This window comes from Salmo salar, chromosome ssa10 (genome assembly GCF_905237065.1).
Source record: "Salmo salar chromosome ssa10, Ssal_v3.1, whole genome shotgun sequence".
In the NCBI taxonomy this organism is placed as follows: Eukaryota; Metazoa; Chordata; class Actinopteri; order Salmoniformes; family Salmonidae; genus Salmo; species Salmo salar.
The window spans coordinates 67,781,249-67,795,535 of record NC_059451.1 but is presented as its reverse complement, the minus strand read 5'-3'; the positions used below and the strand labels follow the sequence as shown (position 1 = coordinate 67,795,535).

The 14,287-nt window shown below is 42.5% G+C and overlaps 1 protein-coding gene across 1 annotated transcript in view; it reads right to left on the bottom strand.

The window, feature by feature from the left end:
* Positions 1–14,287, bottom strand: part of LOC106591140 (membrane-associated guanylate kinase, WW and PDZ domain-containing protein 2) — a 430,776-nt gene that overhangs the window by 248,141 nt on the left and 168,348 nt on the right. Inside the window, 2 exon segments of the mRNA XM_045688044.1 lie at positions 4,757–4,836; positions 8,700–8,934. Coding sequence (XP_045544000.1) covers positions 4,757–4,836; positions 8,700–8,934 — 315 coding nt within the window.

Sequence of the window (14,287 nt, the reverse complement as noted above, 5' to 3'; positions counted from 1 at the left end):
TTGTAAACGGCAAACAAATCAAGCTAGGCTTCCTATATAGAAACAGGACATGTTTGTCCTCTACAAATAGAAGACAAATTGTGCAAGTTACTTTTATGGAGGTGGCTCCTGTCCCAAGTGTCATATAGAGGGTGGGTGCTGATAATCAACAACCTGGTGGCATCTTCCTTGGGGCATAAACTGGCTGTCCTCAACCCCCTGCCGGTCTGCTTGCAGACCTGCAACGCAAGCTGGTGGACTTTTTGTGGTCGGGCCATCATTGGCTTAAGGTGCAGTGTTGTACTTGACCATCCACGAAGGAGGACAGGGCCTGGTGGAACTGGAGAGCAAGGTGGCTGCTTTCTGACTAAAGGTGGTGCAGGGACTGCTGTACCATACTGATGTTGGCTGGAGGGAGCCAGCATGCGTGCTGCTGAGGAGAGCTGGCGGATTAGGTTTGGACTGGCAGCTGTTCCTCATTAGGCTGGAGGGGCTGAGTACAGCAGGTCTCTCTGATTTTTACTGTGCGGTGCTGAGGGCCTGGCAGCTGCTAAGGCCCACATGAGAAGGGGATGTGGAGCCTGGCCTGTGGGTCTGGGAGGAGCCTATCTTCCGCAACCCATCCATCCCTTTGAGGTCGGTTCAGTCAGCCACCCTGAAGAGGCAACTGATGGCAGCGGGTTTACAAAGGCTGGGTGACCTGCAACTGCTGGGAGAGGAGGGGTGGAAAACCCCAGAAGTCCTGGCACAACAAACAGGAATAATGTCTCTTAGGCTGCTGGAGAGATTCCTGGAGGAGGTCCAGGAGGCACTGTCTGAGCTGGTAAGGGGGGGTGTTTAAGCGGCCAAAGGGGGAGGGGCCACCAATGTTTCTGCCACTGCAGGTGACGTCAGAGACTGGGGACTGGCAAGGGGGTCTGGAGGACTTGTTAGATTTTAACACTCCGAGCCTGGGGGAGTTTGAGGGGGTGGGAGGTAAAGCCCTCTACAACGTCTGCATTAAGGTGAGGAACATTAGGAGCCTAACAGGAGTGAACGTACATCAGTGGCAGGGCCTATGTGGGGAGGAGAGTATGGTCGGTTTTAGATGGAGGGGGTTCTACAAACCCCCAGCACCAAAGAGGTCAGGGGAACTCCAGTGGAGGGTTCTACATGGAGCCCTGGCCACTAACAGCTGGTTGGCACGGGTTGAACCGGGAGTCGGGCAGGGGTGTCCTGTGTTATGAGAGAAACTGTGATTCATGTGATTTCTGTGTGCGCCAGGTTAATGCCATTAATGTTTCTGTTGGCATGTCTGTGTGAGAGGTTGGGGGTGGTTTTTACTGTTGGGATGTTTATAATGGGGTATAGGTATTCAAAGACGGAAAAGGTCAAATGTGTTTTGTTGAATTTTCTGTTTGCTCAGGCTATTTGGATAACAAGGAGGAACAGGGTGGGGGGGATAACAGACCCTTTACTATTATCTAAAGGGATGGTCCCTGCGCGCCATAGGGTAGAATTTGTGTTCTATAAAATGATAAAAAGTGTGGAGATGTTTCAGGAGATATGGTGTGTTGGGGGGGGCTGACTGTTGTAGAAGTGGTGAGTTTATTTTGTTATTGTGGTGTTTTGTATCGTGTGGTAGAGGGTAAGGTGAGTTTGGTACATGTATGGATATATTATATACAGGATATATTTTTGTGTTTTATTTTAATGGGGGGGGGGGGGGTTAATGAAATTAGAATGTTTCATTAAAGAAAGACAAAAAGTCTCTCTCTCTCAACACAGCAGGAGAGCAAGAGGCTGACAGAGGGAGAGTGAAGGACATAGGATTCAAAAGAAAGAGAGAGGAAAAGGATGTGGGGGGCGAGAGATAAGGGGAAGGCTGATGAAAGTAAACATGCATTTGTTTCTGCCTCCCTGTTTGTAGCTGTGAGGCTCCAGGAAATCCCAGAATTCTTCAGTCAGACTGGCAGCAAACAAGGACAAACAACATTGGGGCTATGTACTGTACCAATAATATAAACAGGCTTCCCTTCCTATATTATTGAACCCTTCCCTACCTATATCCTAAACCCTTCCCTATGTCCTATTCCCTTCCCTTTCGATGTCAGATTCCCCTCCTTTCTTATGTCCTATTTCCTTCCTTCATTTCCTTTCCTACATCCTCCCTTTCCCATGTCCTATTCTCTTCCCTTCTTTTGTCCTAAAACCCACCCTTTCCTAAACTCTTCCATTCCTTCCAATATCCTATTTCCTTATTTTCCTTTACTACGTCCTCTCTTCCTTTCCTATATTCTATCCCCTTCCGATGTCTTATTCTCCTCCTTTCTTAGGTCCTATTTCCTTAATTAATTTCCCTTACTACTTCATCCCTCCCTTCCTTTCCTATGTCCTATTCCCTTTCCTTCCTATGTCCTGAAACCGACCCTTTTCTAAATCCTCCCATTCCTTTCCTATGTCCTAGAACCCCCCTCCCACTTCATTTCTACACCGTATCCCCTTCTGTCTTATTTCCTTCCCTATCCTATGTCCTTAAACCCTCACCTTCCTTTCCAATGTCCCAGTCTCTTCCCTTCCTATTCTATATCATATTCCCTTCCCTTCCTTTTCCAGGCCTATGTCCTCTCCCCTTCCCTTTCCTTCATAAGTCCTCTTCCCTTCCCTTGATTTCCTGTTTGAATACCTTCCCATTTAATATCTCTTTCTTTCCTACGTCCCATTCCTTTCCCACGTCCTATTCTCTTCATTTCCTTTCCTATTTATTTCCCTTTCATTCCCATGTCATAAAACCCTACACTTACTATATCCTGTCCTATTCTCCTTTTCTTCATTTCCTGTTTCCTTGCCCTTGTTGATTTAGAAGGACATATACTGAGTGAATATGTGGAGGCATTATGGCAGCAATTCCCTGTTTTAACAGCATATGATTATTCACTATCCAGTTTAATTTTTTAGGTATTCTTGAGAATTTCCCAGTCGGGAGTGAGAGAGAGAATAAAAATAGATTAAAAAAATGAGGGATAAAGGAGCTATTATAATTCCCTTTACTGGACAGAGAGGATAGGGGAGGAGTAATCACGGTTAACCCAGAACTAAAATCTTGCGTAATTTGGTAAGATTTGCAGTCTCCACTCTTGTAACTCTCAGCCAACATCTCCCATCACTGAAAGCTATAACTATTTATATTTACATAACATTAGGAACACCTGCTCTTTCCATGACATAGACTGACCAGGTGAATCCAGGTGAAAGCTATGAGCCTTGAGACAATTGAGACATGGATTGTGTGTGCGTGCCAATCAGAGGGTAAATCGACAAGACAAAATATTTAAGTACCTTTGAATGGAATATGGTAGTAGGTGCCAGGAGCACGGGTTTGAGTGTGTCAAGAACTGCAACCCTGCTGGGTTTTTCATACACAACAGTTTCCCATGTAACAAGAATGGTCCACCACCCAAAGGATTTCCAGCAAACTTGACACAACAGTGGGAAGCATTGGAGTCAACATGGACCAGCATCTCTGTGGAATGCTTTCAACATCTTGTAGAGTCCATGCCCCAACAAATTGAGGCTGTACTGAGGGCAAAAGTGGATGGAACTCAATATTAGTATTTGGTATTTTATTAGGATCCCCATTAGCTTTTGTGAAAGCAGCAGCTGCTGTTCCTGTGGTCCACACAAAACATAAAACATGACATACTGCAGAACATTAATAAACAATAACAGCTAAAAGACAGAAATACATACACTGGTGTTCCTAATGTTCTCTACACTCAGTGGATGGCAATATATACACTATTTAAACAAAAGTATGTGGACACCCCTTCAAATTAGCGGATTCGGCTATTTCAGCCACACCCGTTGCTGACAGGTGTATAAAATCTAGCACACAGCCATGAAATCTCCATAGGGAAATATTGGCAGTAGAATGGCCTTACTGAAGAGTTCAGTGAGTTTCAACGTGGCACCGTCATAAGATGCCACCTTTCCAACAAGTCAGTTCTTTAAATGTCTGCCCTGCTAGAGCTGCCCCAGTCAAATGTAAGTGCTGTTATTGTGAAGTGTAAATGTCTAGGAGCAATAACGGTTCAGCTGCGAACTGGTAGGCCACACAAGCTCACAGAACGGGACCGCTACCTGCCCGAATGCATTGGGCCAACTGTAAAGTTTGGTGAAGGAGAAATAATGGTCTCAGTCTATTCAACAAGCATACACACTCACACAAAAAGTAAAATCAACAATGTGTAACATAGTTCGAACTGGGCCCCTTAGTTCCAGTGAAGGGAAATCTTAAAGCTACAGCATACATTCTAGACATTCTGTGCTTCCAACTTTGTGGCAACAGTTTGGGGAAGACCCTTTCCTGTTTCAGCATTACAATGCCCCCGTGCACAAAGTGAGGTCCATACAGAAATGATTTGTCGAGATCGGTGTGTAAGAACTTGACTGGCCTGCACAGAGCCCTGACCTCAATCCCATCGAACACTGTTGGGAAAAATTGGAATGGTGACTGCAAGCCAGGCCTATTCGCCCCACATCAGTAACCGACCTCACTAATACTCTTGTGGCTGAGTAGAAGCAAGTCCCCGCAGCAATGTTCCAACATCTAGTGGAAAGCCTTCCCAGAAGAGTGGGGGCTCTTATAGCAGCAAAGGGGGGACCAACTCCATATTAAATGCCCATGACTTTGGAATGTTATGTTCGATGAACAAGTGTCCACATACTTTTTGAAGAGAAAAAGAGAGACACCTCATGCATAAAATTGTTCATTTACATAAAAACAAAAAACACTCACCATCCTCTTTGCACTCCTCAGGTGGTTTGGCCTTCTTTGCCAGCCGAGGATCCAGCCATGATGTGGTTTTGGTGTTGTGACTGGAGAGGGAGAGTGAGACAGAGAGCGAGAGAGAGAAGGAGGAGGACAGAGAAAGGGGAGGAGGAGAAAGAGATACAGTACATAAATGGAGAGGAGAGACCGAGGCAAGGAAGACAGAGAGGACAAGAAGAGAGAGAGAGAGAGAGAGAGAGAGAGATCAGCGTCTGTGTGGTTGAGTGACAATACCCTTCAAAAAATCACATTAGAACTAAGTTTGTAGGTTCAATCCCTGCGACCACCTTTTATACTTTCATTACCTATCCTGTATACCACTGCTTCTGTAATGTCTGAATATCCTACAAAAATATGAAAGGAGGGTGGAATTTCCCTCTCATTTAAAAAAAAGAAGATTTAACCCCCATCCCCTGTGAATGTGTGTTTTTTTTTTACAATGTTTTATGTGGAGTTGAGATGGGCAGGACAGAGGTTGTGTGAGTGAACGAGAGGGTGAGATATTTAAGGTGAACAAAACTGCCATAAATTCTCGAATTGTCCCTCTGCTCCTCATTAGAAAGACAGAGAGAGAGAGAAACAGTTTGTGTGTGTGTAAAATGACCTATCAAACACCCTGGTGATGGCTGAAATGGATTAATGGAATATAATGTCTTTCTGTTGCATCTACTGTATAAGATCACTAAAGCTTCATCAGAGATTTAACACAGACACTTACAGTGCCTTCAGAAAATATTCACATTTGTGTTACAGCCTGAATTTAAACTTTATTAAATTTAGATTTTGTGTCACTAATCTACACACACTACCCCATAATGTTAAAGTGGAATTCTGTTTCTAGAAATGTTTACAAATTAATTACAAATGAAAAGCTTCATGTCATGACTCAATAAGAATTCAACCCTTTTGCTATTGCAAGCCTAAATACAGTGCCTTCGCATAGTATTCAGACCACTTGACCTTTTCCACATTTTGTTACGTTACAGCCTTATTCTAAAATTGATTAATGTTTTTTTCCCCTCATCAATTCACACACACAATATCCCATAATGACAAAGCTGTTTTTCTAATTTATAAAAAATAATACATTGAAATCAAATCGTATTGGTCACATTTTTACATTTACATTTAAGTCATTTAGCAGACGCTCTTATCCAGAGCGACTTACAAATTGGTGGATTCACCTTATGATATCCAGTGGAACAGCCACTTTACAATAGTGCATCTAAATCTTTTAGGGGGGGGGTTAGAAGGATTACTTTATCCTATCCTAGGTATTCCTTAAAGAGGTGGGGTTTCAGGTGTCTCCGGAAGGTGGTGATTGACTCCGCTGTCCTGGCGTCGTGAGGGAGCTTGTTCCACCATTGGGGTGCCAGAGCATCGAACAGTTTTGACTGGGCTGAGCGGGAACTGTGCTTCCTCAGAGGTAGGGAGGCGAGCAGGCCAGAGGTGGATGAACGCAGTGCCCTTGTTTGGGTGTAGGGCCTGATCAGAGCCTGAAGGTACGGAGGTGCCGTTCCCCTCACAGCTCCGTAGGCAAGCACCATGGTCTTGTAGCGGATGCGAGCTTCAACATGAAGCCAGTGGAGAGAGCGGAGGAGCGGGGTGACGTGAGAGAACTTGGGAAGGTTGAACACCAGACGGGCTGCGGCGTTCTGGATGAGTTGTAGGGGTTTAATGGCACAGGCAGGGAGCCCAGCCAACAGCGAGTTGCAGTAATCCAGACGGGAGATGACAAGTGCCTGGATTAGGACCTGCGCCGCTTCCTGTGTGAGGCAGGGTCGTACTCTGCGAATGTTGTAGAGCATGAACCTACAGGATCGGGTCACCGCCTTGATGTTAGTAGAGAACGACAGGGTGTTGTCCAGGGTCACGCCAAGGTTCTTAGCACTCTGGGAGGAGGACACAATCGAGTTGTCAACCGTGATGGCGAGATCATGGAACGGGCAGTCCTTCCCCCGGAGGAAGAGCAGCTCCGTCTTGCCGAGGTTCAGCTTGAGGTGGTGATCCGTCATCCACACTGATATGCGCCAAATACAACAGGTTTCCTCCTGATGTGAAGCTTGACATTCAGGCCAAAGAGTTCAATCTTAGTTTCATCAGACCACAGAATCTTGTTTCTCATGGTCTGAGAGTCTTTAGGTGCCTTTTGGCAAACTCCAGTGGGCTGTCATGTGTCTTTTACTGAGGTGTGGCTTCAGTCTGGCAACTCTATCAAAAAGGCCTGATTGGTGGAGTGCTGCAGAGATGGTTGGCCTTCTGGAATGTTCTCCCATCTCCACAGAGGAACTCCAGAGCTCTTTCAGAGTGACCATCTGGTTCTTGGTCACCTCCCTGACCAAGGTCCTACTCCCCCGATTTCTCAGTTTGGCTGGGCGGCCAGCTCTGGGAAGAGTCTTGGTGGTTCCAAACTTCTTCCATATTTAAGAATGATGAAGGTCACTGTGTTCTTGGGGACCTTCAATACTGCAGACATTTTTTAGTAGCCTTCCCCAGATCTGTGCCTTGACACAATCCTGCCTCGGAGCTCTACGGAACATTCCTTAGACCTCATGGCTTGGTTTTTGCTCTGACATGCTCTGCCAACCATGAGACCTTATATAGACAGGTGTGTGCCTTTCCAAATCATGTGCAATCAATTGATTTTATCACAGGTGGACTCCAATCAAGTTGTAGAAACATCTAAAGAATGATCAATGGAAACAGGATGCACCTGAGCTCAATTTCGAGTCTCATAGCAACGTGTCTGAATGCTTAACCTCTATGGGCTAGGTGGGACGCCTCAACCATCTGTCATTCAGTCAATTCTTAAGTAAATAAGGTATTTCTGTTTTTAATTTTTAAGTCGTTTGCAAAATTTTCTAAAATCTGTTTTTGCTTTGTCATTGTGGGGTATTGTATGTAGATTGATGAGAAGCATGTTTAATTTAATCCATTTTAGAATAAGGCTGTAATGTAACAAAATGTGGAAAAAGTCAAGAGGTCTGAATACTTTCCGAATACACTAAGTTCAGGAGTAAAAATGTTGCTTAACATGTCACAAAGTAAGTGGTATGCACTCACTCTGTGTGCAATAATAGTTTAACATCATTTTTTTAATTACTACCCTATCTCCAATACAATTATCTTTAAGGTCCCTCAGCCGAGCTGTTAATTTCAAGCACAGATTCAACCACAAAGACCAGAGTGTTTTTCCAATGGTTCACAAAGAAGGGCACCTATTAGTAAATGGTAAAAAAAGCATCCAGTACATGTAATATCCCTTTGAGCATTGTGCAGTTATTAATTTAACTTTGGATAATGTATCAATACAAACAGTCTCGACAAAGATACAGGCACCCTTCCTAACTACTTTGCCAGAGAGTAAGGAAACCGCTCAGGGATTTCACCATGAGGCCAATGGTGATTTTAAAACAGTTACAGAGTTTTTATGGCTGTGACAAGATATAACCGAGGATGGATCATCAACATTGTAGTTACTCCACAATACTAACATAAATGACTGTGTAAAGAAGGAAGCATGTACAGAAAGAAAATATTCCACAACATGCATTCTGTTTGCAATAAGGCACTAAATTAATAATGCAAAAAATGTGGCAAAGAAATGTACTTTTTGTGCTGAATACAAAGCCATTATGCAGCCACCATTCTAAGAAAAAAACGGAAATTTCACAATTAATTGAATACCTGAATTCCCACCAAATTCCCTGAACTCCATTCATCATTTACCCAGTAAAAGGTTTTATGTGCTATAATTCAGTGAATACCTGATGTATTTGTAACATTCAAAAATCCATTGTCCAACTGTTTTATTAGAATTGCTGTTAAAAACGTTTAACTATTTTGATGACCATTGTTAGTGTGTGTGTGCATGCATGCGTCCCCTGTCCCCACATAAACACACACTTACTCTATGAAGTAGACCTCTCCTTTCTCTGTGTAGGCCATCTCCCAGTTGTCAGGCAGGGGTCCCAGTACCTCCTCATCCCCCTCGGGAAGTTTGGGGTGTGATTTGGGGGAGTCCTCCTCAGGGAGCTCCTCTCGCTCTGTGGGGGGCTCAGTGGCGGGAGGGGGCAGTGTCGGGGCCTCCACCACAGAAACCTCCCCCGACCCATCTATGCTCTTGTCCTCATGCTCGCTTGTCTCTGTAGAAAACATAGTGAGAAACAAATCCAGAGAGATGTTTTAAAACGCTTCATACAATATGGTCTTTTCTCATACACCTCAGTCCCTTTGGGCTGATTTTGACTTGAGGTCTGCTGACTTCAGAAGTATGCATTGACATTGGTGGCGTTCCTGGCTGACTGCATTGCGGACATTGCATTGCATCAACCAATGGATGTGCGCCATGTCATCAACTGTGCAGTAGGGCATCAGATTGCTATATCATACGATGTGGTTAGTTGATGCTAAACGTCTATCCATGTGTTGTGAGATTTTGCAGGTGTCTAATGTAGTCAGGCAGGAATGCATTGATGAACGATCTCAACTCTGAAACGGCCCCTTCGTGGTGGAAAGAGAGCTCTCTAGAGAAAACCACTTCCATGTGGATTAATGTTGAGCAAAGAAGAACACAGCTCTAGTGGTCCAAAGACTCTTTTCACACTCTCTTAAAACAGACTATTTACACGGGAAAAGACAAACACACATCCGACTGCTACGCCATCTTAGATCAGACCAATTCATCCGGGTTTTGGCACCAAGTGTTAGCAATTGATGCTATTCTTCAATAATACAAACCCCAAAATAAATCATGGGGAGAAAAATATGTTTATTCAGAGAGGACAAATCATAGATGTTATGCTGGGAGGTAATGTTCATTACCCCCTGTCCTCAGCTTTTCTCCCCTGAACAAAGGAACAGGATGCCATTTATAACCCCCCACCCTAGCCTGGGGTTGACCAATCAGAAGTCCTTGCAGTACCACTGGGCCAATGGCCAAAACACAAGTACCCTGCTCCAGACTCAATGTATATAACGTAGCACACGTTGCTCTGAATTCAGGAGTGACATTCCACAGATTCTAAACAGCTGTTGAACTGAAACCCAACTCCTATTTACAATTCCCTGTTGACCATTAGTACTCTAGTTTTAAGTCCTCTCATCCTCTGTGTTGTGTATTTATCTTCAAATTATTCTTATATACCGAACAGTGTATTTATGATGTTTGCTACAGCTTTCTCTAACCCAATGTGAATGCATGGATGTTAGAAGGTCTTTGTTGAGCTCTAGTTGAGAACACTAACATCATAGCGTGTGTTTAAAGAAAGGTAATGTGGTCTGTGTGTTCGTGGGACACTTAATGATTGCAACTTGCTGAAAAGTGTCAACAATGTCCCTTTCATCGAGTTTAAAGAGTACAGCAAATATGGTACTTACAGAGTGACTCAAACATGATATAGAACTTGTTTTTGAAAAACTGTTTATTTCTGTATTTCATGATTGCAACTTGCTGAAAAGTGTCAACAGTGTTCCTATCATCTGGATTAAGCAGTACAGCAAAAATAGTACTTACAGATTGCATCAAACATGATTTAGACCTATGATTTAGCGGAACGCCTCACCAATATCCAATGGTATAGCGTGGCGCGAAATGCAAAAACTTCCATTTTTCAAACATATGACTATTTTACACCATTTTAAAGACAAGACTCTCCTTTATCTAACCACATTGTCCGATTTCAAAAAGGCTTTACAACGAAAGCAAAACATTAGATTATGTTAGGAGAGTACCCAGCCAGAAATAATCACACACCCATTTTTCAAGCTAGCATATAAATGTCACAAAAACCAAAACCACAGCTAAATGCATCACTAACCTTTGATGATCTTCATCAGATGACACTCCTAGGACATTATGTTATACAATACATGCATGTTTTGTTCAATCAAGTTCATATTTATATCAAAAACCAGCTTTTTACATTAGCATGTTTTGTTCAGAACTAGCATACCCACCGAAACCTTCCGGTGAATTTACTAAATTACTCACGATATACGTTCACAAAAAACATAACAATTATATAAGAATTATAGATACAGAACTCCTTTATGCAATCGCGGTACCCGATTTTATATAGCTTTTCGGTGAAAGCACATTTTGCAATATTCTGAGTAGATAGCCCGGCCATCATGGCTAGCCATTTAGACACCGACCAAGTTTGGCACTCACCAAACTCAGATTTACTATTACAAAAGTTTGATTACCTTTGTTGTCTTCGTCAGAATGCACTCCCAGGACTGCTACTTCAATAACAAATGTTGGTTTGGTCCAAAATAATCCATCGTTATATCCAAATAGAGGCGTTTTGTTTGTGCGTTCAAGACACTATCCGAAGTGTAAATAAGGGCCACGAGCATGGCGCAATTTGTTACAAAAGATTTCTAAATATTCCATTACCGTACTTCGAAGCATGTCAACCGCTGTTTAAAATCCATTTTTATGCCATTTTTCTCGTAAAAAAGCGATAATATTCCGACTGGGAATCAGTTTAGGTAAACAGACGAACGAAAACAAAGCATTCTGTCGACGCGGGCACGCGCCTGAGTCTCACAGTACTGTAACCAGCCACTACCCAAACGCGCTACTTTGTTTCAACCAGAGCCTGCAAAGCCACGATTCAGCTTTTTGCCGCCTTCTGAGAGCCCATGGGAGCCGTAGGAAGTGTCACGTAACAGCAGAGATCCTCTGTAATGGATAGAGATAATGAAGAAGGGCAAGAAATTGTCAGACAGGCCACTTCCTGCATGGAATCTTCTCAGTTTTTGGCCTGCCAAATGAGTTCTGTTATACTCACAGACACCATTCAAACAGTTTTATAAACTTTGGAGTGTTTTCTATCATAATAATTATAGGCATATTCTAGTTTCTGGGCAGGAGTAATAATCAGATTAAATCGGGTACGTTTTTTATCCGGCTGTGAAAATACTGCCCCCTATCCATAATCCTAACAGGAAATGGAAATCTGATGTGTGGAAATCACTTCAAACATTTGCCATTGAAACACACAGGAACTTATTAATCATTTAGCACTTCCTAAGGCTTCCACTAGATGTCGACAGTCTTTACAAAGTGGTTTGAGTCTTCTATGGTAGAAACTGACCCAAAGAGAGGCTGTGGAACTTGGTCACAGGGGAGGGCCATTTACCATTATGACGCGGCCGCCCATGGCTACCCTCCCCTTTCGAAATGTTTAGAAAGACAATGCAATCGTCCCCCTTGAATATTATTGAAGCTCTGGTTGAAAAAGGCCCTAAAGATTTATGTTATACAATGTTTGACATGTTTGAACGAACATAAATATATATTTTTTGCACATTCGTGACAAGAAGTCCCGCGCACTATGGTACATTTTGAGTAGCCTTCGGAACGCGCTAACAAGAAGAAGCTATTGGGACATAAATTAATTTTTCGAACAAAACTACATTTGTTGTGGACCTGGGATTCCTGGAAGTGCCTTCTGATGAAGATAATCAAAGGTAAGGGAATATTTACAATAGTATTTTTGATGGTTGATGGTTCCAAGATGGAGCTAACATGAATCGCCTTGCCTATTTTTCTGAGCATATCACGTTGTTTATTGCTCAGTGTGATTTCCCAGTAAAGTTATTTTTAAATCTGGCAAAGCGGTGGCATTCACGAGATGTTAATCAATAATTATTTGAATGACAATATTAAATTTTAACAATGTTTTCGACTAGTAATTCTGTAAATTGTTGCGCTGATTCACCGGAAGCATTTGAGGGAAAGGATTTTCTGAACGTCACGCGCCGATGTAAAATGCTGTTTTTATATATAAATATGAACTTTATCGAACAAAAAATGCATGTATTGTGTAACATGATGTCCTAGGAGTGTCATCTGATGAAGATTCTCAAAGGTTAGTGCTGCATTTAGCTGTGTTTTGGGTATTTGTGATGCATCTAGTTGCTTTGAAAATGGCTGTGTGATTATTTCTGGCTGGTTACTCTCCTAACATAATCTGATGTTTTCCTTTTGCTGTAAAGCCTTTTTGAAATCGGACAACGTGGTTCGATTCAGGAGAGGTGTATCTATAAAATGGTGTAAAATAGTCATATGTTTGCCCAGACAGGTTAAATAAGCATGCCCTTTCAAAAAAATGTAACCTGTTAGGGCTAGGGGGCAGTATTGACACGCCTGGATAAAAAACATACCCGATTTAATCTGGTTACTACTCCTGCCCAGTAACTAGAATATGCATATACTTATTGGCTTTGGATAGAAATCACCCTAAAGTTTCTAAAACTGTTTGAATGGTGTCTGTGAGTATAACAGAACTCATATGGCAGGCAAAAACCTGAGAAGATTTCATGCAGGAAGTGGCCTGTCTGACAAGGTGTCGTTCTTCTTGTCTCTGTTTATTGAAGATTGAGGATCTTAGCTGTCCAGTGACACTTCCTACGGCTGCCATAGGCTCTCAGAAGGCGGTAAAATGCTGAATCGTGGCTTTGCAGGCTCTGGCTGAAAAAAAGTAGCGCGTTTGGGTAGTGGCTGGTTACAGTACTGTGAGACTTAGGCTCGTGCCCGCGTCGACCGAAAGCTTTCTTTTCTTTCCTCTGTTTAGCTAAATGGACATTCCCGGTCGGAATATTATCGCTTTTTTACGAGAAAAATGGCATAAAAATGGATTTTAAACAGCGGTTGACATGCTTCGAAGTACGGTAATGGAATATTTAGATTTTTTTTGTCACGAATTGCGCCATGTGCGCGACCCTTATTTACCATTTAGGATGGTGTCTGGGACGCACGAACAAAACGCCGCTATTTGGATATAACGATGGATTATTTTGGACCAAACCAACATTTGTTATTTAAGTAGCAGTCCTGGGAGTGCATTCTGACGAAGACAACAAAAGGTAATCAAACTTTTGTAATAGTAAATTTGATATTGGTGAGTGCTAAACTTGGTGGGTGTCTAAATAGCTAGCCCGTGATGGCTGGGCTATGTACTTAGAATATTGCAAAATGTGCTTTCACCAAAAAGCTATTTTAAAATCGGACATATCGAGTGCATAGAGGAGTTCTGTATCTATAATTCTTCAAATAATTGTTATGCTTTTTGTGAACGTTTATCGTGAGTAATTTAGTAAATTGTTAGTGAATTCGCCGGAAGTTTGCGGGGGGTATGCTAGTTCTGAACGTCACATGCTAATGTAAAAAGCTGTTTTTTGATATAAATATGAACTTGATTGAACAAAACATGCATGTATTGTATAACATAATGTCCTAGGGTTGTCATCTGATGAAGATCATCAAAGGTTAGTGCTGCATTTAGCTGTCTTCTGGGTTTTTGTGACATTATATCCTGTTAGGGCTAGGGGGCAGCATTTGCACGTCTGGATAAAAAAAATGTACCCGATTTAATCTGGTTACTAATCCTACCCAGTAACTAGAATATGCATATACTTATTATATATGGATAGAAAACACTCTAAAGTTTCTAAAACTGTTTGAATGGTATCTGTGAGTATAACAGA